This window comes from Phascolarctos cinereus, unplaced genomic scaffold (genome assembly GCF_003287225.1).
Source record: "Phascolarctos cinereus isolate Bilbo 61053 unplaced genomic scaffold, phaCin_HiC Scaffold_9;HRSCAF=440, whole genome shotgun sequence".
NCBI lineage: Eukaryota > Metazoa > Chordata > Mammalia > Diprotodontia > Phascolarctidae > Phascolarctos > Phascolarctos cinereus.
Window position 1 is genome coordinate 189,374,066 of NW_027556402.1, and position 26,133 is coordinate 189,400,198.

Below are 26,133 nucleotides of genomic sequence, written 5' to 3' on the forward strand. Positions count from 1 at the left end.
CAGACGAAGTAACAGACGCCAAGAGATCAGAAGTGAGCGCTCAAGGACACACAGCTGGTTTATAAAAAAGCAGAATCTGAACTTTTCTGACTTCGGATTCAGCGTTCTTTCCATCAGCAAGCTCCGTGTGCAGTATGCTCAGATGGTTCCCAACTGAACTTTATATGAGGAAGCATTCACTCCACAACAGGTGGAATTCCTTTTCCTCGTGACATTTATCTCATTTGCAAAGAGGCACGTAACTGGCTTTTGACAAAAAAAACAAACTTCCTAATACTTAGAGCTACCGAAATAGGTAGTAGACTGCTTCCATCTCCTTGAAGGACTTCAAAAGAAGCTGGACAGCAACTGGTCCAGCATATGACCTTAGAGCAGGGCTTCCTTTCAGGCTTGTGCTGGATGGTGGCAGGGGGAGCACTGTGTTTCCATCCAACTTTAAAACTCTGTGATTCATTTTTTCTCTTGCACCGTCATGATGCCTGTGCTACGTATCAAGGCCTCATGGAACTGATAACTCTTGTATGGCTGTACCTCCCCAAAAAGACAGTGTTTCAGTCTGTAATGAATCATTGTTATTTTCTCACCAATCTGCTCACCCAAAGGGAACGTCAACCTATACACCAAGTGATTTCTTCTTTGTGATTCTGGTGCCTAAAACATTAGATTGTACAGGGTCTTCACCAAGGCCTTAGGTGATTTTAAAATTTTAATGTCTTGGGTGGTAGGTATGACAGAAATAATCTGCAAGTGGTATTTAAAAGCAAATGAATTCATACTGGGACAACTACATGATACAGTTCAACTCAAGAGCATTCCTATTTTAGATCCAGGACAAATAGAAAACGACCACTCAGCGAAAGGAAGGTAAATTGTGTCCTGTGGCTTTTAAGATTGAAATCCTTCTCAGCTAAGAGAAGAGAATTCACCACTTGTTATCAAAATGATATTGTTTCTAGCATACCAATAACCTACATTTTTAAAGTCTTAAAGGTAAAATTTTAGCATTTCAAACCTACAAAGTATTCTATGAAACCCTGGAATTTTATTTTAGTATTTTAAAAAAATTTTTATTATTATTATTATTGTTATTTCTAGTAAGTCCCCTCACTTTCAGAAACTACTTGTTATTAAGAATGAAAGATCTGCTAAGTCATTATGGAAAAAGAGTAGAATTAAGCCCACTCATTTTCTTTTTATTAATAAGTTTTTATTGCTATCTTCTGTTTCTTCCATCATCATGCTTATCCTGAGTCCCTCTCCTTCCCATTACCTCTCCTAGAAAGCCACCCCATATACTAAATAATATTTTTGATAGGAAAAAATTTGCACAACTGATCAATATACTGAGAAAGACTGAAAACATATAATACTTTTGAGCCTCCCACATCCATGAAAGAGTGAATTGGGAGTGTCTTCTAATATCTTTTCATTCTAGTCATGCCTGAACTTTATAAATCTGTTGCATTTACCTTTTTTTTTGGTGTATAGTTTTTTTTTCCATTTGCATTGCTGTAATTATTGTGTGTTTTCTTTCCTTAGCCCTGCTTACTTCATTCTGCATCAGTTCATATACATCCATGCTTCTCTGTTTTCATCATACACATTTCTTATAGCAAAGCAATATTTCATAACATCTATGTACCACAATTTGTTTAACCATTCCCCAAATGATGGGCATCTATTTTATTTTCAATTCTTAGCTATCACAGAAAGTATATAAATATACTGCTGTAAGTATTTTGGAGTATATAGGGAGTTCTGTCATACTGATGACTTCCTTCAAGTATAAGCCTAGTAATAGATTCTCTGGTTCAAAGGGTATGGACATTTTAATCATTTTATTTGCACAATTCCAGATTACTTTCCGAAATGGCTGTACCATTTCACAGCTCCACCAACAATGTATTAGAGTGTCTATCTTTCCAGAACCCTTCTAACATTGAATGCTGTCTTTTCTGTCTTAAAAAAATTTTTTTTTGCAGATTTCCAGAGCATGAAGTGAAACCTCAGGGTTGTTTTAATTTTCGTTTCTCTTACTATTTGTGATTTGAAGCATCCTCTCATATGGCTGTGTACACTTTTCAATTCTTCCTTAGAGAAGTGTTTGTTTTTATATACTTTGACCACTCCTCTATTTGAAGAGCCAGATGGCACAGAGGGTAGAGTACATAGTGGATAGAGTACCAGGCCTGGAGTCAAGAAGACTCATTTTCATGAATTAAAATCCAGCCTCAGACATTTTTGCTAGCTGTGTGATCCTCAGAAAAATCATCAAGCCTATCTGCCTCAGTTTCCTCATCTGTAAGAGGAGCTGGGGAAGGAAATGATAAACCAGTATCTCTGCCAAGAAAACCCCAAATGGGGCAATGAAGAGTTGGACGTGACTGAATAACAACAACATTTATCTATTAAGGAATAGCTATTACTTATACACACTCTGTGTTTGTGTGTATAGACATATATATATACACATACATACACACGCACACACACGTAGTCACATGTATGTACACATATGTATATAATGTGCATGTGTATATATGAACATATTTAGTCAATATACACATATATATCTTGGATATTAATTCTTTATCTGAGAAATTTGTTACAAAGATTTTTTCTCCCATTCAATCACTTCCTTTCTTATTCTTCATGCATTAATGTTGCATGTGCTGAAGGTTTTTACTTTCAATCAACCAAAGTTATGTATTTTGTCTTTTGTAAATACCTATATTTCTTGCTTGGTTAAGAGCACATCTCCTACCTATATCTGTGAGAGGCAAGTTCACCTATTTCCACTAAGAATTATACTTCCAGTAGAATGTGAGCTCCTTGAGGAAGGAAAACTTACATTATTTATTTGTTTATTTTTGGGTCTTTGTATTGGTATCACTTGTGCCTATCAGAGAGCCTGGCACATTTCTTGTTGTTGTTCAGTCTGATTCTTCATGACCTCATTTGGAGTTTTCTTGGCAAAGATACTGGAGTGCTTTGGCATTTCTTCCTCCTGCTCATTTTACAGATGCAGAAACTGAGGCAAACAGGGTTAAGTGACTTGCCCAGGGTCACACAGCTAGTAAGTGTCTGAGGCTGGACTTGAACTCACAAAGATGAGTCTTCCTGACTGTAGGCCCAGCACTCTACGCAGTACATCCCTTAGCTACCAGATAATTAATAAATTATAGTAAAACACTGTAGTACACGGATATAATGGAATACTACCATAAGAAAAAATGTATATGATGAATATAGAAACAACTTACAAAATTCAATGCAAAGTGAAATAAGCAGAATCTAGAAAATAGCAGACACAATGATTAAAACGACATATTTCGAGAGAACAACAACAAAACATGAAACTGAACACTGTAATTATGATCATCAAGCTTGGCTCTGAGAGTTGAGGAGAAAACAAACCTCTCTTCTTTGTGGAAGTGGGGACCTACAGGTGTGGAACATTGCATATCCTGTCAGACATGGTTAATGTGTTGGTTGGTTTTGCTGAATTACCCTTTTCTCTTTCTTTTCTATTCCTTGTTACAAAGAGTAAGTGAGGAGCATACATATACATCATGAAATAAAAGTCATATAAACAAAATTTTATTAATAAAAACATTTAAAAAATTCAAAGCATAGTCACTAATTGCACTGTATGAAAAGGAAAAAAAAGGGGGGGTTTCCATCTGCCAAAGGCAGAAGCACTCACACTAAAGAGAGAGATTAGAGATCTCTCAAAGGATCCATAACTTGTCTGTAGCTGCATGAAATATTTTTTTCCTCTGAATTTGTGACCATATACTAATTTTGGCAGCTCCAGGAGGGCAAAGAACCTATGCTTCTTATCTTCAAAGCCTTTCCAGAGGCTGAAACAGGTCCTCACATAAGAGATGGCATATATAATAAGTAACATGATATGATTTAGAGCTGGTAGTTACTTTAGAGATTATCTAGTCCACTCCACTCTTTTTTGGTTGAATTTCTTGGAATACAAGAGTCTTCTCCTTGGGGCAGGCAAGTTCACATTTGTAACACTTATGTCAGTTTCCATCGCCATGGATTTATTGTGCTTCTGCCTAACTTACAATCAGAAGCATTTAGAAATGTGATTTCAAGGCTACTGCTATATTGTACCTCAGGGAAAAAAAGGCAAAAGTCATTTAAAATCTTAAATAGACAAAGTATATAGGTAGGCCTGAAGATGTGTTCTATTAGTAGTCCTATTACCCGTTAGGGAAAAAAAATCAGAAAGACTGAATATCACCTATTCCAGGCAACAGAATTGGTTTTTCTTTTTCATTTGAAAGACCAAATCAGAGGTTGCACTAGCAATACTCCTTGCAAAAAACCAGGACACAAAGACTCAAATGGAACCAAAGAAAATAGGCATTTACTGGTGACAAGAATGTCAAACTTAATTCATGCTAGGCTAAGGGTCCAAGGGGGAATCATCACTTTTAAAGAGCTTCGGAATGAATGTCGATTAAATTAAATAATTATTCCCCCCAAAAAAATCTGCTGAAAAAAACTCAAAGCATTTGAAGATCTTATTTTTAGGGATTTAGATGAAGAAAAAAGTCTTGTTTTCCTTGTTTAAAAAACAAAACAAAACAGAAACCAACAAAGATTGGAAAAGAATTACCAGAGGATCAAAGAAGACAGAGGTGGAATGAAAGGGACTGTGAGGTCATCTACTCTAAATGAAGACCAGATTATTCTTAGCAAACATGTGTGACTCTCTCCTCTACAGTCACTGTAATTCCCTGTTAGTGAATTTGATGTTTAGGGAGACAAGTTAGATCATTCAGACCAGGAGGGTCTCATCTGGGTCTCAATTAGAGACTCCAGCAAATAAAGTAAAGGCATGATTAAAAGGGAAATTGACACAATCTACGAAATGTTCACCAAAAATAATAAAATGAGAAAATATCACTATTATATGGATAGCTTTTAAAAAAAAAACTTTAGATGATGATGATCAAATAAAATTTCTGCTTTTTAAGTGTAATTTAAAATACTAACACAAGTAAGAGTCAAACAGAAGGAAGGCACTTAAATCTATTTCCCAAAAAGCATTTTGAATGGAATTATTTTTAATAAAAGTAACCTTATCAGTAATAAAAATTGTGGGAATTTAACTGTGACATTACAGCCCCAACTACATCAGTTAGCATCATCTTTGACTCCTTGAGGCAGTGCTGTGTACTGGAAAGAGTACTAAACTTGGAGTTGGGAGATCTGGGTTCAAATCCTGATTCTGCCACTTTTTCCCTGTGTAACCTTGGGGAAGACATTTAACCTTTCTGAAACTCAGTTCTCTCATGTGTAAAATGTGAGGGCTGGACTTTCCAATTCTAAATCTCTGACCCTGTGATCTTTCCTCATCTCCATTATCAGCTATCTATCTTTCTTCCCTGGCCCTCACTGTGCATTCAAATTTTACTCCTTCAACTCCTGCATATATGGTAACTTTGACTCTTTCTTCTCTGGTATCTCCCATCCCCACGAATGTTATTATTGTATTTCTAAATTCTCTTATATTGTGAAATTTGGGAAATCATTGTATCAGAAATACTATTAGAAAAACAACTTAAAAATCTAGATGCTGTTAGATTATGAATTGAACTTTAAAAAATGTGATAAAATATATATTTGAAAACTGTTCAATGTTCACTAGGTTATATTTTGTTTTAAAACAGAATAATAATGTTTTCTATAATAAAGAGTGAGTTTTCATTTGAAAATTTCTGGCTGTCACTTATAAAAATCATGAAAATGTATAGGTAGTTTAAAGCTATAACTTTATACATTAATATAAGTCAACTGTCAGATATTTGCTGTATGTCCGAAATCCCAGAATATGGTTAGTTTTAATTTATAAATAAAGGATAAATGAAATGTAACTGTTAGGGAAACATGAAGAAATTAATAATATTCAAGCCCCAAGCTATGGTTAGTGAAATTTTGCTATTTGAAGTAAAAACTTTTAGGACTATAATTTAGTATTGTTTTTTGAGTTTTGATCATAGGGATGGCTGTCTGAATTGTCATGAAGCTAACTGTAGAAAATGGCATGTACTGTACTCTGGAAACTGCTACAAGGGGATGTCTGGGAAAAGTTGAGGGGACAACATTGGCATGGTCTAAGATTGCATCCTCTTGACTCTGTTTCCCCATTGTGTTATTTTTTTTCCAAACAGGAAATTTCCCCAACTGCTTAATCCTGAGCCTGACTTTCGATAGCCTGTGACTGCATGACTGACTGCCAGATATGACTTTTGTCTGGAATCAAACTGAGCTAAGAGAGTTTTTTCCCTTGTTGTGGTATATGTCAGGTCAGTCTGTGCTCTTGAAGGGATAATTCTTGACATTTTCATAAGCATGTCCCTCCTTTTCCTTTCCTAGCAAATTTCTATAATCAGAGCAGGTAGGCAATGAAGTTTTCTAAGTACAATGCTAAAACTATTAATTAATAGACTGATATTGGAACATTTCTGAGTTAATATAATAGGATGCAAGTATGAAAAATCTTATAATTTTATACTGTGTTTGAGTTCAAATTATAATTTAGGGATGCAATCCTCCTAAAAAGGTAACTAGACAAATTAATAAGATAAAGTTGTAATGTAAAAGTTTTCTAATTAAGTGGAATAGTAAATTTTGAGACAGCAACGGGATTAGACTGTTTTCTCTAAGAATTATATAATAGTAATAATTCTATTTGAATATGCAAAGCAATTTCTAGGATCACAGATTTAGAGTCAGAAGATGCCCTACAGCTATGCTCCTAGAAGGGACCTGGTCCAATATCCTCATTTTACAGATGAGGAAACTGAGGTTTAGAAAGTTTATGCGACTTGCACAAGGTCACACAGGTAACATGTGGGAGAAACAGTTCTTCTGTCCATATATGCAACAGTCCAGAAAACATTAAATATTAAAAGGATAGCAGGATAGAAACTTGTCCTGAGACAGTTTCTAACTGAATTACATCAAAACAGATGAGAAGAATGAAATAATGATCATGATAATAACGATATTAATCATAGCTCACTATTAGCCATAGTTCTTTAAGGTTTGGAAAATATACAAGGACATGCAATACACAAAAGATTTTCCTCATTTTAAAGGTTAGGAATCTGAGACTAAGAGAGATTACGTGACTTTGCTTGAGTTACACAATAACTAGGTATCTGATGGTGGGATTCTAATGTAGGACTCTCAGCACATCATTTGACCTACTATGATGCAAAGCTACTCGTCTCAGTACACTTCGTACTAGTTCTACTCATTTCAGACTGTCTTGGGCAGTTTTATGGCCATTTATTACATATATGCTGATCTTACAATGAGATTGTAAATTTCTAATTCAAACTACTTGTAAATAGAAACTTTGGAGGTCATTTAGTTCATGGTATAATGGATAAACACCTGGAATTTTGAGTCAAAAAGGCTGGGTTTGACTTTTGGCTTGGCCATTTGCTATCTCTGACCTTGAGTAAATGATGTCCTCTCACTATAAAACGTGAGGTGAATTCGAATGTCTCTTCTATCTTGAAAGCCTAAAATGTTTTTATCCCTCCGAATGCAGGAAACCCTCTTAAAGTAATCATAATAGATAACATTCATCATTACATCTGAATATCTCAACAGCCCTAAGAGGAAAGTATAAGCATGGCTAGTCCCATTTTACAAATGAGCAAACAGTCTCAGAGAAACTATCATTTGCCAAGAATAACACAATCAGTAAGTGTCAGAGGTGGGATTTGAACCTAGGTCTTCCTGACTCCAAATCCAGGGCTCCATTTCCTATGTCAAGATGCCCCTGGATCACAGAGTTAGAAGGGATTTGGGTGGGGGAGGTCATCTAATACAACTTGTACCTAAATAGAATTCCCTCTACAATGTTGCCAACAAGTGTTACATCCCCAAATCAGCCCCATTCAGGAATGGCTAGAAGATTTCTGCTTAACTGGAAAGTCACTCCCTCACAAAGCAGCAGGGTTATGATTTTTTTTTCTTCCATTAAGCCAATTTCTGCCTCCCTACAACTTCCCCTCACTGTTCCTATTTCTCCCCTCTGGGGCCAAGCTGAACATCTCTGACAGATGGCCATCTATCCTCAGCATGACGATAGGGAATGTGCTGATGTGCAGGGCTGCCTGCCCTATTTTTGGAAAGGTTCTACTGAGCCAAAATATACTTCCCTGATACCGTCCCTCATTGCTCCCAGTTCTACAATCTGGAGTAATTTTAAAAAGGGTCTAATTCCTCTTTTGCACGATAGTTCTTTGAATGCCCAAGGAAAGACATGAGGTTCTCTAACTATTCTCTTCTCCAGGCTAAATACTCCCTGTTTTTCCAACTGTTACTCATATAGCACAACTTCAAGGGCTCTTCCCATCCTGGTCTTCCTCCTCAGGTCACCTTCTAATTTATCACGTGACAAATGTCATACAAAATGTCCTACCTAGACTATAAAGCAATAGGGCAGATACGGACTTGAAATGACGAAGTGAGGCAGAACTATCCCTTCCTTGACCCAGACATTACTCCTGTACTAATGCTGCTCACAATTCTGTTAGTGTTTCAGCAGCTCTGCCTTTTTATCAATTCATACTGAGTTTGTGATCAGTTAAGACTCTAAGATCTTTTCCCCCTGTGAAAGGTTGCCAAATCTAGTAATGCTAGGTGATGCCCTGGGTAGGTAGGGTATTGGACATGGAGTCAGGAAGACCTAAGTTCAAATCAGAACTCTATATTTACTAGCTGTATGACCTGGGCAAGTCACTTAACTTCTGTTGGCCTTAGTTTCCTCATGACAATAAAGTGTTTAGCACAGTGCTTGGTGTGAAGCAAGCGCTTAATAAATGTCTGCCTTCCTTCCTTCTTCTGTAAAAGGGAGATATTAACAGCTATTTCTCAGCCTTGTGTGGATAAATAAAATACATTAATTTAAATGAGAATATTATAAAGTGTTTTATAAACCTTAAAGCATTATGTAAATACTAGTAGCTACTACTATTATTACTACCACCACTGCCACCACCATCACCACTACTACTAAGTCATTACCACCACCACATCACCAGTACCACTACTACCACTACCATTACTACTACCACTACCACCACTACCACTGCTACAATAACAAAGACGACAGCACCACCACCACCACCACCACCACTACTACTACTACTACTACTACAACTATCCCCTAACAAGGTTTCTCCCCTATCTTCTCTGCGATTTGTATTTCTATATTTTTCTGACCCAAAATGCAGAACATTTGCATTTAGCTCCATTAAATCTAATCTTATTGGTTTTCTGTCCATCCTGCAGCCCAGTGAGGCCATTCTAGCTTATTAAAGCCGGGTCCAGCCTAATACATTGGCTGTCAACTCCAGCTTCATTGTCAAGTTTACATTGGATAAACACATCATCAAGTAGTTAGTATAAATACTGAGCTGGACAGTACTAAGGCCATTCATTATATTAATTATTTCAGAGTATAGGCTCCACAAGCCAGAGACCATGTTTTATTCATTTCTCAATATCTCCCCCCAACTCTGTTATGTTCTCCCCTCTATCTCCCCTGCCACCCCACACACACATGCCACCACCTTCAGGCCTAGCACAGGATTTTACACAGGGTACATACTTCATGCACGTTTTTAGAATTAAATCCTTTTCTATATTAGATTGTGCGCTATCTTGGAAAGGGAGGTAGGGAGGGAGGGGGAGAAATATTTAAAACTCAAAAACTTATGGAAGTGATGGTTGATAAATCAAAATAAATTAATAAAGTTTAAAAAAGAATTAAGTCCTTTCCTTTGCCATTTTGCATATTTAGGAAAGAGTATGTGTGTATGTGTGTGCATATATATATGTGTGTATATATATATATATGTGTGTGTGTGTGTGTGTGTGTATATCTTTATCTCTATCTATCTATCTATCTATCTATCTATCTATCTATCTATCTATGTATAAACATAAAAACAACAAACAAAACATTTTTTCAAGGACTCTAGCAACCCTCATGAGGCAACCAGGTATTGTAGCGAATAGAACTCTGGGCCTGGAGTCAAGAATATCGACCTAAATTCAAATTACTAGCTGTGTGACCCTGGACAAGTCACTTGACCCTGTTTGCCTCAGTTTCCTCAACTATAAAATGGGGATAATAACACCTACCTCACAGAGTCATTCTGAGGATCAAATGAGATATCTGTAAAGTGCTTAGTACAGTGCCTGGCACATAGTGGGCAGTTAATCAATCCTTCTTCCCTTCCTTCCTCCTCCAATAGCATATAAACTTCCCAAGAGCCCAGGCTAGTTCAGTTTTCTTTTTTTCTTTTTTCATTATTCTCATTAGTTTTGTTTTTTACTAGATATTAACTATTATAATGAGATATTAGTTAGTTTTTAATTAGACATTCTCACTGCTTAGCACAGTGTCTGGTATACAGGAGGTGCTTAATAAATGCCTATTGTATGAATGATTGCTATTGTTACTAATGTTGCTATTATTATAACGTAACTATAAAATCATGAGATTGATTTCCCATGTGGCTTAGGAAGTCAGTTTCATTACTTGATGATCACACTAAGCAGTATGTATGTGATTTTTCTATCCTTTGTGCTTGTTAATCTCATGTTTAGCGTTCAATTTCATCCCCTTCTCCAACTTTAGGGTGTACAAGGTAGATATAATAGATTTTATAGACAAGGGAAGGAAGAAAGAGAGGAAGGAAGTCAGACTGGAAGGAAGGAAAGAAACACTTATTAAAAATCTACTACGTTCCAGGCACTTTGCTAAGTATCTTACATATATCAATTCACATGATCCACACAATGATCCTGAAAGGTAGAGGTTATTATCATCTCCATTTTAGAGTTGAGGAAACTGAGGCAAACAGAGGTTAAGTGACCTACCAAGCTTACAAAGCTAATACATCTCTGGGACCATATCTGAACTCAGGTCTTCCTGACTCCAGTCCCAGAACTCTATCCACTGAACCACCAGTTGCCTCAAAAGGCAGGTGATGAGGAATGATTAAAAGACATGTTCACCATCAGAAAGAAAGTCTCTGGAAGAAAGAAGAAAATATTGCTTAACTCCCAAACTCATGCTTAAAGAACCAGATTTGAACCCTCCAGAACAAGACAGAAGTCCAAGTGGCTTGCCTAGGGTCACCCAGCTAGTGATTGTCTCAGGCCAGACTTGAATTAGGGTTTTCTGCCCCCAGGGCCATTGCTCTATCTACTTTAGCTCTTAGATGCTTCTATTTGTCTCTACCACATATTTTCTGCTTCATTTCATACCCTTCCTCTATGCTTTCCACATTCCAGCCAAATTAGGCTATTCTATGCTACATTTTCCCATTCTGCCCCTTTGCTCAGGGAGTTCCCTGGGCCTGCTGTGTCTTCCCTCCCCATCCTCACCTACTGAAATTCCTGCCCAGCCTTTATTTGTTCACTTGTTTTTTATAATAAAACAAACATTCATTAAGCACCTGCATTGCTGACGCACTGAGCCAGACCAGGGAAACACAACAAATAAAATGATGTCGTCTTTACTGTCAGGAAGGTCTTCCATTCCCTTCTATGAAGCATGCATACAAATAGGATGAGGGTAGAAAAAGAACTATTATCTGTGTTGCTTATGGGACAGTCTGGCAAGATGGCCCTACGTGACGAAAGCCCGTATGCCCTTTACTAAGGAGAATCAGCTATAGTACAAGATCTGAGGATGGGATTTCAGTGTGGCTCTAAAACACCTGTATTTCAAATTTCATTATCAATTTTGGCTTGAATTGAGTTTTCAAGTTCGCAACCTAATGTAGAAAGCCCAACTCAAGGGCCATTTGTTCTATGAAATCTACTCTGATCCCCTCAAATGACCTTTCTTTCAGTTCACACATGTAATTTGTTTTAGACCTCTTATGCACTTAATAAACCATACTGTTCATGTTTTATCTTCCTCCTAGATTGTAGGCTCTGTAAGAGCAGAAGCTTTGTCTTACCTAAATTCCCCCCACCACATCCCCCCACCCACCCAGATCACACCACAGGGCTCTGTACATGATAGGTACTTAATACATGACTGTGAGTGTACATGCTGATGTTGAACAATTACTACTAAGAAAATCCACCATTTAGATACTCACGCGAATACTAGCTGTTCCCAATGTCTCAATTCCTTCTGTTCTGCCACATTCCTCTCCAGTTCATCATTCAGATTTTGCGTCATGTTCTGGAGATAGTCCTGATTCTTGCCCCTTTCCTCCCCTTCCAGCTGCTCAGCTTGCACTGCCATGTCTTTGCTGTGCTCTTCTAGGATCTGCTGCAAGAAGAGCCAGGGCACGTTGAGTTTGAGTAACTCTTGGGTCATCAGCCCATTCTGGATGCGTCTCAGCTCGTCAGCCGCTTTCTTAGTAAGCCCTTGTTTTAAGGTCTTCAGTTCTTCTGAGGCGTTATGGTCAAGCCTTTCAACCAGCTCTTCCAATGCGGCATTGTGTTCAGAGAGCATGGTCTGCCAGTGAATCAAGTAATGGCTAACCTCTCCGGAGGTTCTAATAGCATCCCTCATGGACAGCTGTTCCTTCTGCAATTCTTTTTGCTGATGTGTTCAAAAAGACAAATAATAATAACAATGTTAAAAATCTGTTAAATTTCTATTACTTATCAAGTAATTGTCCATCTTCCTGGTTTTTCTCTGTCACATCTCAGCACTTCCCCTATAATTCTGTTCTACTACCAGGGGAACCTATGGCCTCAAGGCCACATGTTGCCCTCTAGGTCCTTGAGTACAACCCTTTGATTGAATCTAAACTTCACAGAACAAATCCCCTTAATAAAAGATTTGTTCTGTAAAACTTGGACTCAGTCAAAAGGCCACACTTGAGGACCTAGAAGGTCACATGTGGCCTCAAGGCCGCAGGTTCCCCATCTCTGTAGACTATGATATCCTTGAGGACAAGGGTAATTTTTATATTTCTTATAGCATGGAGCTTTTAAGGTTAATGTCAAGAAGGACACATGACACTTACTAGCTGTGTGACCCTGGGCAAGTCACTTAACCCCGACTGCTCTACCAAAAAGCAAACAAAACAAAAAAAACAAAAAAAAGGGGCAGCTAGGTGGCACAGTAGATAGAACTCTGGCCTTGGAGTCACGAGGACCTGAGTTCGAATCCCATCTCAGACACATGACACTTATTAGCTGTGTGACCCTGGGCAAGTCATTTAACCCCAATTGCTCCACAGAAAAGCAAAAAAACAAAACAAAACAATGTCAAGGAGGCCAACCATGAACTCTTGATAGTATATGTCTTATGGATACTCTCAAGAGACAGTATAGCCTAAACGGATTATGGGTCACACCTAGCATGACAACGTTTATTGCCTCATGTAAATTTCCTTGGTGAAATTCTGGATTATGATGATACTATCAGTCACATGATGAAGGGTCTGCTATGTCCCAAGCACTATCTTAGATACTGATGGTCACAGACTACCTTTGACCTCAAAATGTAACTTAGACCCATTGATCCTAGTTTGAGGTGAAATAGGGCAATCTAATCTCTTTTCCACAAGTTATCCCTTTGGATTCTTGAAGGCAGGTATCATGCCCTACTTTGTTCTTTTGTACTCCCAGCTAAGCGATTCGATTTCCTCCAACTGATCTTCATGTGACACGATCTCTAGGCCCTTCGTCATCCTGGTCACCCTCTTATAAAAACACTCCAATTTATCAGAATCTTTCTAAAACTTAATGTAATAAATCTGATGTGGACTGACCATTGTGGTAGAGAAAAAAGAGTTACTACAATGATAACCATGCCAATATGACTCCTCTTCATCTTCATCCTCCTTCTCCTCCTCTTCCTCCTCACATTTATATAGGACTCTGCTTGCAAAGCACTTTCATAAAAATAACACTACTTATTAGAGTGGAATAGCATTTCCTTTTTCCAAATCAGGAAATGGAGGCTCAGAGATATCAAATAATTTGTCCTGGGTCACACAACTAATAATGCCAGAGCTGAGAATCAAACCCAAGCCCTCTGACATTGAGTATTCATTGCTACCTTTGCTCCTTCCTCTCAATTTTGACATTAACCTTTGTATCCTCTCCCAAATCTAGCACAAGCCTGCTAGGCACTTAGAAGGAACTTAAACATGTTGGCGTTTCTGGAATAAAGGAGGAAACTAGAGATTGATGAGATCATTCTGGAATAGCTACATGAAGGATGTGCCTTTCAACTAAAAAAAAAAAGACTTGGGTTTCATGAAGGTGGCCCGTTAGTCAGAAAGATGAGTCAGAAAGATGATGTCATCTCAGATGAGAAGAGCAACCTATCCACTATGCAGAGGCAGAAAGAGGATAATTTATAAGTAAGTATATGAATACGAAGTTTTGTTATTATTGTTAGAGCTTAGTATGAGCCAAGCAGGGACAGGAGGAGATAGCATTTGGGTCAGACACGACTGTGGGAGACCTTGAAACTCATTATCAAGCACTGTAATTTGATACACACTGTATCTAGGAACAATGGCCCACCTTCTGAGAAAGGCAAGGTCACAAGCAAAGCGATAGCGAAGAGTGTGATTTCTTGTCAAAATCTGTAAAATGCTAAGTGTATGTGAAGGGGCTTAGAGACAGAGACTAGTAAAGGGGTAATTACAAGAGTGCAGAAGTGGGGTAGTCATGATTTTGACTAGAATTGAAGAAATGAAGGATATTGTGCTATACAAATTTTATTATTATTATTATGTAAGGAAAGTACTGATAAACTAACAGAATGAAGTCAAAGACAAATTCCCCAAGGGGGAGGCTCACTTTATATCTATTTCCAGTGTCAATTATTGACTATTATGGGACCATGATGTCAATAATGTGAACACTTCCTCCACTGGTGCAGATTGCAGCCCTTCCATGGCTTCTTATCCTGTATAATTCTTTTCCAACTCATTTCACAAATCCTCCATGGTACATCTCCTCAATACGATAGAGATCTTCCTCTTTGATTTAGTGATTTTTTTCATGCCCCAGCTGTAATTAGACCTTCCATCTACCACTTATTATTTTCAGACAAAAAGTTTTGTAACTGACTAATAAAATCTTTTTTTTTTTTTAGTATTAGGACTTGATAGTTTCACTATCACCTTATCTGACCATGTACAAAATGTGGCTGGACTTGAGGAAGGACCTTCACAAGTCAGAGTCTGTCCAGAGGAGGGTAAGCAGGTTTAGTGAGTTGAATAGAAAATATGGAATGAGTGAATCTGTTGGAGAAACCAAAGATATATAGCCTGGAAAAGAAGACTTATAAGCAGGATGGGAACATGATTTCTGTCTTCTTCAATATCCCTATCTTTAAAATAAGAATAATAATTCTTTTCCTACCTTGCTCAAAAAAGAATTATAAAGAGCATGCCTTGTAAACTCTAAAAGGCTATACAAATGTAAGCTAAACTTATTCAAATACTTGAGGAATTAGATTTCTCCTTGGTGTCAGGAGGGAAAATTTGGGCTAACTGATGGAAATGACAAGAAAGTTGTCTTTGGTTCAATGTAAGGGATGAGGTATTGGGTGGGAGGGATTGAAGGCGAGGTGAAGAACCTCCCTCACAATTACAGACACCCAGTACTACAATGGACTGCCTTGAATGATTGTAAATTCTCTCTTTCTGAAAGTGTTCAAGAAAAAACCGGACAATCACTTGCCACAAATGTTGTAGAGCAATCTACAACAGATAGGTACAACTTGGACTAGTTGACCTCTGAGGTCCATGACAACTCAGATTTTATGATTCCCTGAGAAAGAAAAGATGTCTACGAAGGATGAAGAAAGAATGATAATTCTTTAGTATTCATGATGGTTCCTCCAGGTCGAAATAAGGCCCCTCATGGTAGTTTAATGAAGGCCTCTGAAAGGAATTTTACTCATGCTCTCCAAGCTGTCTGAGTATGATTGATGTAACCAAAAAGCTTTTGCCTTCCATGAAAAGCCTTAATAATTTTCACTTGTATAGACAGCTAGTTTGATCTGTCAATTTACACAGCAGGGCCAGTTCATTTCACAGAAATCTGCATGCAAGAATCTAAATTGCTTAATTGGGCATTTTTGCATAAAGTAAAGTAATTGCTTTGAATATATTACTCCCTTTTCTAAGCTCCAGATTTGTGGAACCATAGATCAGCATCATTGCTCGAATTTCAGATGACCTAAGGAGGCTCACTTTGTATGGGACAAGTTGCCTGAAATTCTCAGAAACTTTCTTTAGCACCATATTAATGAAAACAGTCCCCTTCTATTCAGCATCCCACACCTCAACAATTCTAATGATCCACTTAACTTTTGAAACATTAGGTATCTGGGCTGGTGTCTTATTCCCCTCTTAGACTAGATGCTGCTGGAGGCAAGGGTTGAGTTTTTGCTAAATTCCAGGAACTAGTACAAGACTCTACATTCAGAGGATTATTTAACAAATGTTTGTTGAATTCAATTCTATTAGCTACATCTTACCCACACTTTATATAGGGGTATTCCAAAAGTCTTAATGCAGTTCTAAGCTAATAAAGCTTAACATGGCACTAAGATTTTTGGGATACCCTGTATCTCAGTGCTCTTCACACAAGAGATAATGAATTAATAATATGTTAGCTGAATTTAATTAGATAATTTTTCTTTGGTCTAGACCTATAACTTCATCTGATGAGGAAGTTCCTGGTGTGGAAATTTCCCTTCTCAGATGCAGGTCAGAAATTCATCTCTAACTTATGGTCTTAAAGCTTTGCCTTGAACAATGAGTGATTAAGTGAGTTTTCCAGGGTCACAAAGCTAGTATAAGCCAGAGGTGGACCTTGGTGTTCCAGACTCCCAGGCTGGCTTTCTATCCCTTCTACCACTCCACATACTACATGAGATCAATCTTATGAAAAGCTTGTATTTCCCTCAGATATTAAGAAAAGTGATGAACAGAACAGAAGCACTTACTAAATTTTGTTTAAATTGAATTAACCATGTCTAATCTAAACTTTCTGTCTCTCACAGCTCTTAGTCATATAAACACAGTAGGCCCTATCTAAGTGATTGTTGAATAAACACTTGTGGATACTAACCCATATATCAGAAGAACTTCAATAATGTGTCATAATCTACACACTAAACAAGATAATGATCACCACCTCTGGGGCATGAAAGCCAAGTGTCCCTTCCAGAACTTGTACTGTTAACCTAGGCTGCTAAAAATTTGGGGCAGCAAGGTGGCACAGTGGATAGAGTGCTGGCCCAAGAGACAGGAGGACCCAAGTTCAAATCCAGCCTCAGACTAGAAGTGAGACCCTGGGCAAGACACTTAACCCTATTTGCCTCATTTCCTTATCTGTAAAAACGAGCTGGAGAAGGAAATGGTAAACTACACCAGTATCTTTGCCAAGGAAAACCAAATGGGATTACAGAGAGTTGGACATGACTGAAAGGACTCCACAACAATAAGAATTTATTAAATGCTTACTATGTTCCAGATACTGTGCTAAGTGCCGAAGATGAAAAAGAAAGGCAACAAAGAAAAACCAGTCCTTGTTCAACAAGCAAACTATATAGAAATAATATCTTTCTATCTTATTTGAACCTAGTTGTTTGCCATACAACTTGCAAACATACGTACACATACATGTGCATGATATATGTATATATGTGTGTGTGTGTGTGTGTGTGTGTGTGTGTGTGTGTGTGTGTGTGTGTGTGTGTGTGTATTTGGAGATAATCAACAAAGGGAAGGCATAAACCTTAAGGGGATCAGGAAAGACTTCTTGGAGAAGGTGAGACTTAAGCTGGAACTGAAAGAAGCCATGGATCCCAAGAGACAGAGATTAAGAAGTTAAGAATTCAATGCGTGAGGGACAACCAGTGAAAATTCCTGGATTTGAAATGCTCAACTATTATCTTTGTTTAAACCCTGGGATAAGAGTTTGACAGTTTTCTTTAGTGCTGTTATTTCTACTGCTCATCACATCTCAAAGGGAGCTACTCAGTATTCCGTCTGCTTATTATATTACCTTTTGCATCATTTCACGTCTTCTCTTAATTGTTAGTTTTTGGTGAAGTTTTTTCTTTTCTTGCTTCAAATCATTTTCCAATTTGTGTTGAACAGAAAGAACTTCTGCCTGAGCTCGAGCCAACAGTGTTTCCATCTGGTCTTCGTCCAAATACCCGGCCCTGTATTAAAAATACATACAATTAAAACCAGTTTCCAAATTAATATTTAAGACTGAAAACTTCGGTGCTGCCTCATACTTTATGGAAGTTAAGATCTTACAAATCACTGCAGACAGCAACTGCAGCCATAAAATTAAATTAAAAGATGCTTGCTCCTTGGAAGAAAAGCAGTGGCAAATGTGGACAGCATACTAAAAAGCAGGGATATCACCTCATTGACAAAAGTCCATAGAGTCAAAGCTATGGTTTTTCCAGTAGGAATGTATGGCTGTGAGAGTGAGACTATAAAGAAAGCTGAGTGCCTCAGAATTGACAATTTCAAATTGTGGTTCTGGAGAAGACTTTTGAGAGTCTCTTAGACAGAAAGAAGGTCAAATCAGTCAATGTCTAGTGAAATGAATTCAAGTTATTTACCGGAAGGTCAAAAACTGAAGCTGAAGCTTAAATACTTTGGCCATATAATGAGAAGATGGGACTCACTGGAAAAGACCATGATGGGAAAGACTGAAGGGGAAAAGATATGGAAATGGCAGAGGATGAGATGGCTAGATAGTGTCATGGAAAGAACAAACATGAACTTGGACAGACATCAAGAGATAGTGGAAGACAGAAGGGCCTGACATGTTATGGTCCATGGGCTTGCTGTTTAGCAACAAAAACAACAAGCTTTTTAAGGGGAGGCCACTTAAGAATAAATGGTAAATGACTTTTACTTGGCCTTCTCAAATAGAGTCCTCTTGTGATGACTCACTGTAGGGAAGACCTTGCCCTGAGTTCTCAAAATCTATGTCAGTAGAGACCAAGCTCTAACAGGCCCTATTGAGCAAGAATAATTTCTAGTACAGGCCAAGGGAGAATGTGTGTGTCCGTCATCTAAGGACCACAATAAAATTCAGAGAGACAACCAAAAGGTTGTCCCCGAGGGGATAAATTTTTTTTTTTGGTCACCACAACTAACTCCTAAAATGATCCACTGTGTCATGGAGGCTCTGGGCTCACTGTTTATAGGGAAGACAGCACATAAATGAACTTATGTATCCTAGAAGGACTGAATAACAATGTTTGACACATGTTTAACTGAGGAGATACCTCAAGAACTCAAAGGTATTATTGATCATTATCACTGTTTTCATGAAAGGTGAGAAAGAGGCACTAGGTTTCCTAATGACTGCTTTCTATACCTCGCAACACTTTTTTTTTTTTTTATCAGTGAACTTACTAACTGAATGGTGATAGAACCGTAGATTGTTACCAGAGCTGACAGGTAAGTTTAGGTCATCTAACCTGGTGACATTATCTTACATTAAGGCCCAGAATGGTGAACTACCATTTTTTTTCTCCTAAGATCACAGTGACAGTTTGGAATAGAACTCCCAGCTTCTATACCCAAGGACTTGTGATGTCTCCAGCATACTTTCAGAATCACAGCCCAGTATGGCTTTAGATTTCCATATGTTAGTAGTAGTAAAAATAACAGTAATAATGATGATGACAGGTATTTACAAAGAGCTTTGAGATTTGCAAAGAGATTATATCTATTATCTCATTTTTTTTCCTTACAACAACCCTGTGAAGTAGGTATTATGGGTAATAATATCCCCATTTCACAGATGAAAAAACAGGCTGATATATGGTCACACGACTAGGAAGTGATAGGGTCATGCAACTAGGAAGTGTCTGAAGAGCAATTTAAACATACCTCCTTAACTCTAAGTCCAGTGTTCTATCAATTACACCACAACCCACTTATTCTTCATCCAGGAACCAAAGTAAAATATTCTACCTTTTATTAACAACAACAAAAACAATAACAACTTTGATTTGCACAGCCTTTTCAGTTTGGAAATTCCTCACAACCATTCTGTCAGCTTAGCAGTAGTTTACATAAGACCAATTTAGAAACAAGGAAATTGTAGCTTATAATTTAAATGACTTGCCCAAAATCACAGAATCAGACAGTCCTGTCACGTAGAGATAGGACTAAGAAACTCCCTCTCTGAATTGTAAGCCCAGTACTCTTTCTATGATCTTAACCTGCCATTATTAAAAGCAGACCCTGGTAATTAATTGATTCAGATTCCCTAAATCTGATGGTTCCATGATGGTATGACTGGGTCACAGAAACCTAATAGATCTTAGGGTTCAAAGTTACTTCATGACTTTATTACATCCAACCCCCTGCTACCAGGAAGGCATGATATTAGCATTGATACCACAGAGCCCTTAGGTGATTTCTTCAAGGTCATACAGAGAGTAGGGAGGTGGGACCAGAACCCAGGTTTCTTGCTTCCTACTGAAAGGCTCTTCTCCACCACCAGGATGTCTTTCCTCATTGAGATGATGATTATGCGATCCATTCCTAGTCACTAAGATCATGAAGGGGCATGGAGGATTATCACATTTATTCCTTTTGACATATCCAATCTTGACTCCAGAAGATGTGAGTTTAAATCCCAACTCTCCCAGCTTACTGCATGGCCCTGGGCAAGTCTTTTAACCTCCATGGACCTCAATTTCCTCATCTGTAAAGTCTTGAACGTTAGATTAGATGGCCTTTTAACTTTCTTCCAGCTCTAAATCTATGATTCTATGAGACGAAAACTCACCAGGAATTTGTCCTTAGAACACTGTCTGAATATGTAAGTAGACATAAACAGAGTTTAGGTAAATGCATGCATGATAGTGTAACATTCTTGGATGGCTCCAATTTTCAGGAAGTCCTCATCAAACTCAAATCTGCCCCCCTTTAACTTCCATCTATTGCTCTAAGGTCTGTGCTCTGTAACTACTAAAAATCAATGTGACCAGCCTCCTTGCGATGCATTTTAATTTGTTGATGTTCGTTTCAAAATACGGTGTTGAAAACTGACCAAAATAATCAGATGCAATCTAGACAATGCAGAGTATAGCAGGACAGTCCTCAGCCCTGATCTGGATGATATTTTTACTAATGTAGATTAAGAGTACTCAAGGCATTTTTAAAAATTAATTTTTAATATTTGTATCTAGCTGTTGACTCATATTGAGCTTATAAGTCAACTAAAGTCATCAGTAGTTTTGTTTTTTCCTAGATGGAGTATTGATAAATCATGTTTCCTCCATCCTATATTTCTACAATTCACTGATTGACCTAAATGCAGCATTTCTATTTATCCCTGTTAAATGTTACCTTATTGATTTGGGATAATTTTTCCAATCTGTCAAAACTATTTGGAATTTTATTGTTATCTATCATATTAGCTATTCTTTTTAGTTTTGGATTATTTATGAAATTAATAAGCATATCTTCATCTAAGTCACTGGTAACAACATTAAACAGGGCAAATCCAAGGAGAGAGTCCTGTGACACACTACTGGAAACCTCCCCCCAGGATGACACTTATCTATTATTATTATTATTATATCTATATATCTATTATCTATTAATCAAGAAGTATCTATCCAATTGTACTATCTAGGCAAGAAGTCAAATTGAGGCATAGGAGAGCTTGCTCAAGGTCATGAAGATAGTGTCAAAGGTGGGACTTGAACTCAGTTCCTCTGACTTGGTATTGTGAGGCTGCACTGCATGTAGTGTCCATAGGAAGCTGATAGCTTTGCTGTCCTCTGTCTTGATCAGGCTACTTCAGAAATGCTATATTCATTTCTTTGCTCCTTATTTTAGGATGAAAGGCCTTAATTTCATGCTACATGAGGACCAACTGAAGAAAAATGAGGATGTTTATTCTGAAGACACGATGGGGGAGATATGATGCTTGTTTTCATGGGCTGTCATATGCAAGTGGAAATTGACTTGATCAGCTTTGTCTCAGAGCAACAGGCCTCTGAATTAGATGATGAAAGTTGGTTATGTTCCCAAATGTGCAGTTCATTTTGGGACAGTGATGAACTGAACTGAACTGGAACTGAGAGTCTGATGAAACCTCTAGACCCTCTCTCAGAATGAATTTTTAAATGCCTAAAACATATATAGGTTCACAAAGGAAACTAGTTCTACTGAAATGCAGTTCTCAAAATAGTAACAACAGCAAAAAAGGCTCATGAACTGCAGGTTAAAATCCTTGGGCTATTTTAACTCCCTCATTTCACAGATAAAGAAACTGAAACTCAGCAAGTAAAGTAATTTGCTTTAGGTCACATGGCCAGTAAGATGATTCCAAATCTGATGGTATTCCCACTATGCCATGCTATCGCCTTTCCTAACATTCCCTTGACCTAGTGGGCCAGTAACTCTATTAATAAATATAATTAGCCCATTAGTACATTCTCATCAAAGAACTAGTCTCATAGTACCTACTTAAAAAATTACCTGGGGATTAAAGACTCTTAAATATGAAGGGGCCCCAGGAATTATCTAGCCCAAATACAATCTTAAGCATAGATTTCCTTTAAGGATTATTGACAAACAGTCATCCCAACTCTTTTTGAGTGCTTCCAATGCCACTAACCTCAGAAGGCAGCCTATTCCATTTTAGACAGCTCAAACAACCTTCTTGTACCTTTATTCCCTGTCGGAGCCCTTATTCAAAGAAATATGACAAATATCATGATTCAGGGGAAAACAGTAGACTAGGAGTCTGAAGGCTTGGGCTAGTATATTATTTCTCTGGGAGTCATCCGTAAAATGACAAGATTAGGCTGGATGATATCTAAGGTCCTTCCTTCCAGATCTAAATTCTTTGATCCTACAATGTTGATTTTTCTAGTCCAAGTCAACTGAAATGTTCTTTAATATGGAATAAATTAATTGGAAAATTTCAATTAATTTTAAGTAATAAATTGATTGCTATTTGGAGAAAAACTAAACTGGAAAGAAAGTTGAGGGGTAGCTAGGTGGCACAGTGGAGAGAGCACCAGCCCTGAACTCAGGAGGACTTGAGTTCAAATCTGGCCTCAGACTAAACACTTGACACTTATTAGCTGTGTGACCTTGGGCAAGTCACTTAACCCCAATTGCCTAAAAAAAAAGTTGATACCCTTCTATTGGGGAATGGATAAACAAATTGTGGTGCATCAACATAATGGAATATTACAAGGCTATACATAGCAGTGAATGCAATGAATACAGAGAATCATGAGAAGACTTACATGAACTAATGCAAAGTGAAATAAAAAGAGCCAGGGAAAGAAAATGAACAAAAAAATCAAATATGAATCCTTCAAAATTATAATGGCCAGGCTTGACCACAAAAAGCCCTTTTTGCAACTTAACAGTTTTAAAGAGTTGCTTAGAGCACTGAGCGTTAAGAGATTTGACCAGAGCCATACAGCCAGTCTGGGTCAGTATCAGGACTAGAAACCAGGTCTTCCTGGCTTAAAGGTCAGCTCTTTAGCCAAATTGCTTTTTTTCAATATAATAACAGAATAACCCATTTCAGTGGCACTTTAAAGTTTACAAAGCCCTGTCTTCATGGCAGTCCTGTGAGGTAGGTAATCGAAGTATAAGCATCATCATTGACCAGAAGAAGTAACTGAGAGTCCCAGATGTGATCTGACTTGCTTAGGGTTGTATATCTAATACATTTCAGAGCCAGGAACTGAACCTGGGTTTTCTAAACCCAAGAACAGTCAGTCAGTGTTCATTCCCCTATAGCATTTACTCCTAGGGAAGCAAATGAATATGAATTAACATCAGGACACAATGAAAACACAACATTGTTAGGTCTAAAAAAAAGTTTAAAAATAAACCACATCTGCTCATAACATGGATGAGGCAAAGAGCTCTTGTGCTGCTATAAAGTGCCAAAGAGTGACATGAATGAGTAACCAAAGACACCCAGTTAAGCCAATTTCCCTCTGTCTTCATCCCTCTCAGCTGCCAACATGGCGAGAGGGGGAAGCCCATCTCAAGAGGATGTCCAAACAACAGAAAGATAATGTTTGAACAGGTTCTTGGGAACGGAAAAATTAAACCTTCAGGGACAACAGTGATGGGAATCCAATGGATTTGATGTCCAAAATAATGAACTGAAGCACAGAACGCTAGATGTAGACTAAACCTCAGAACACAGAACAGAAAAAGTCAGAGCTGGCTAGAATCTTGGAATATAGAATGCCAGGTCTGGAAGGGGCCTTATAAAATAAAATATGGAATTTCAGAGTCAAAGATCTTAATTCCAAACCTGATTTCATAGATTAGGAAACTGAGGCCCAAAGAAATGAAGCAATTTCCCTAGACCATGTTGCTATTTAGTGACACACACAGGGCTTGAAGCTGAGTATCCTTACTCTGTCACTAGAGCTCCTCCCCAACAACTATGCCAGCTTCCTATATAGAATTAATTAGTGTTTCCTGAAAAGGATCACAGTAGTTCTCAGACAGCATCAAGCATGCAACTGTTACTCATGTATCTAGTTTTATTATCTAGTTTCTAGTTCTGGCTCCACCACTAACATTCTACATAACCTCTGGCCAGTCATTTCCTTTTCCTGGGCCTCAGTTTCCTCCTCTATAAAATGAAGAGACTGAAGTGGCTATTGCTCAGGCAGCATGCCATGGTGAACAGACCACTGTGCTTAGAATCGGGACGTTCTGGTTTTAAATCCTGCCTCTAAGAGTACTAACTATGTGACCTTGAGCAAGCACTTAGCACAGTGTCTGGAACATAGTAGGTGCTTAAAGATGTTTACTGACTGACCCTGGTCATTCATCCTCTCTGAATCTCAGTTTTCTTGTCTTTAAAACAATGGCGATGCACAAGATCACCTGCTCTAAATTTATGATCCTATAATATATGCATGATTAAGTGATTGATATTCACCCAATACTTTCACACAGAACTTGTAGCATGACTTAACAGCTATGCCTTTGCTAATTAATAGCCCTATCATTGCTTCACGAGTCTCTTAGAATTCTCTATTTAAGTACCTCTGACAGAAGGATGAATGACAAAAGAGCATCTTCTTTCCCAGGTACCGATTATTTTTTTATTATTTGGAAGTTTCAACGTTTAATTACCTCTCATTTTTGTGGATAAGGCTTGTTATCTGAGCAGTTGCTGTGTTCAGAAGACTTTGGTCCCGGCTTTCTAATGACTGTATGCTTTGTATCAGGTATTCTCTGTAGCCAAATCGCTTACTCAGGTGGTATTTCTTATTAGCTTGTAAAAAATCCCATTAACTCTTCGATATTCTCCTATTTGAAAACAGAAGAAAGATACATGTAATTTACTTTTAGTCTATTTTCTCATTTATATTAGCAGATTTACAATATGTATCAAAGAGCATTTTCAAAGTGCATACTACGTGCCAGGCACTGTGCTAAGCTCTGTGGATGCAGAGAAAAAGTAAAAACAATCACTAGCCTCAAGAAAATATATATTCTTTTTTTTCTTTTTCTTTTTTTTGTTTTTTTTTAAATTTCACTAATTTATTTTGATTTATCAACAATCACTTCCATATGCTTTTTGAGTTGAAAATTTTTCTCCCCCTTCCTCCCCCTCCCCCTCCCCCAAGACAGTGCACAATCTGATATAGGCTTTACATTTACATACCCATTAAACATATTTTCACATTAGTGAAGTTGTAAGTAAAAATTAAAACCAATAAGAGGAACCATCAGAAAGATGAAACAAAACTCTACAGAAGGTAAAAAAAGTGATAGCGATTTGACTTCCATAGTTCTTTCTCTGGATGTGGACAGCATTTTCCATCCCAAGGCCTCTGGAGATGTCTTAGATCCTCGTAATGCTGAGAAGGGTTCAGTTTAACAATCTTAGTCATTGCATAACATGGCTGTTATTGTGTACAAAGTCCTCTTGGTTCTTCTCACTTCACTCAGCATCAGACCACATAAGTCCTTCCAGGTTTTTCTGAAGTCAGCCTGTTCATCATTTCTTATAGCACAATAGCATTCCATTACATTCATATACCACAACTTGCTCAGCCATTCCCCAATTGATGGG

At 37.8% G+C, this 26,133-nt stretch overlaps 1 protein-coding gene across 1 annotated transcript in view; it reads right to left on the reverse strand.

Annotated features, from left to right (window-relative positions):
• EVC2 (EvC ciliary complex subunit 2) overlaps positions 1–26,133 on the reverse strand; it is a 194,199-nt gene that overhangs the window by 61,738 nt on the left and 106,328 nt on the right. Inside the window, 4 exon segments of the mRNA XM_020992259.2 lie at positions 12,171–12,622; positions 18,070–18,229; positions 25,188–25,342; positions 25,344–25,364. Coding sequence (XP_020847918.1) covers positions 12,171–12,622; positions 18,070–18,229; positions 25,188–25,342; positions 25,344–25,364 — 788 coding nt within the window.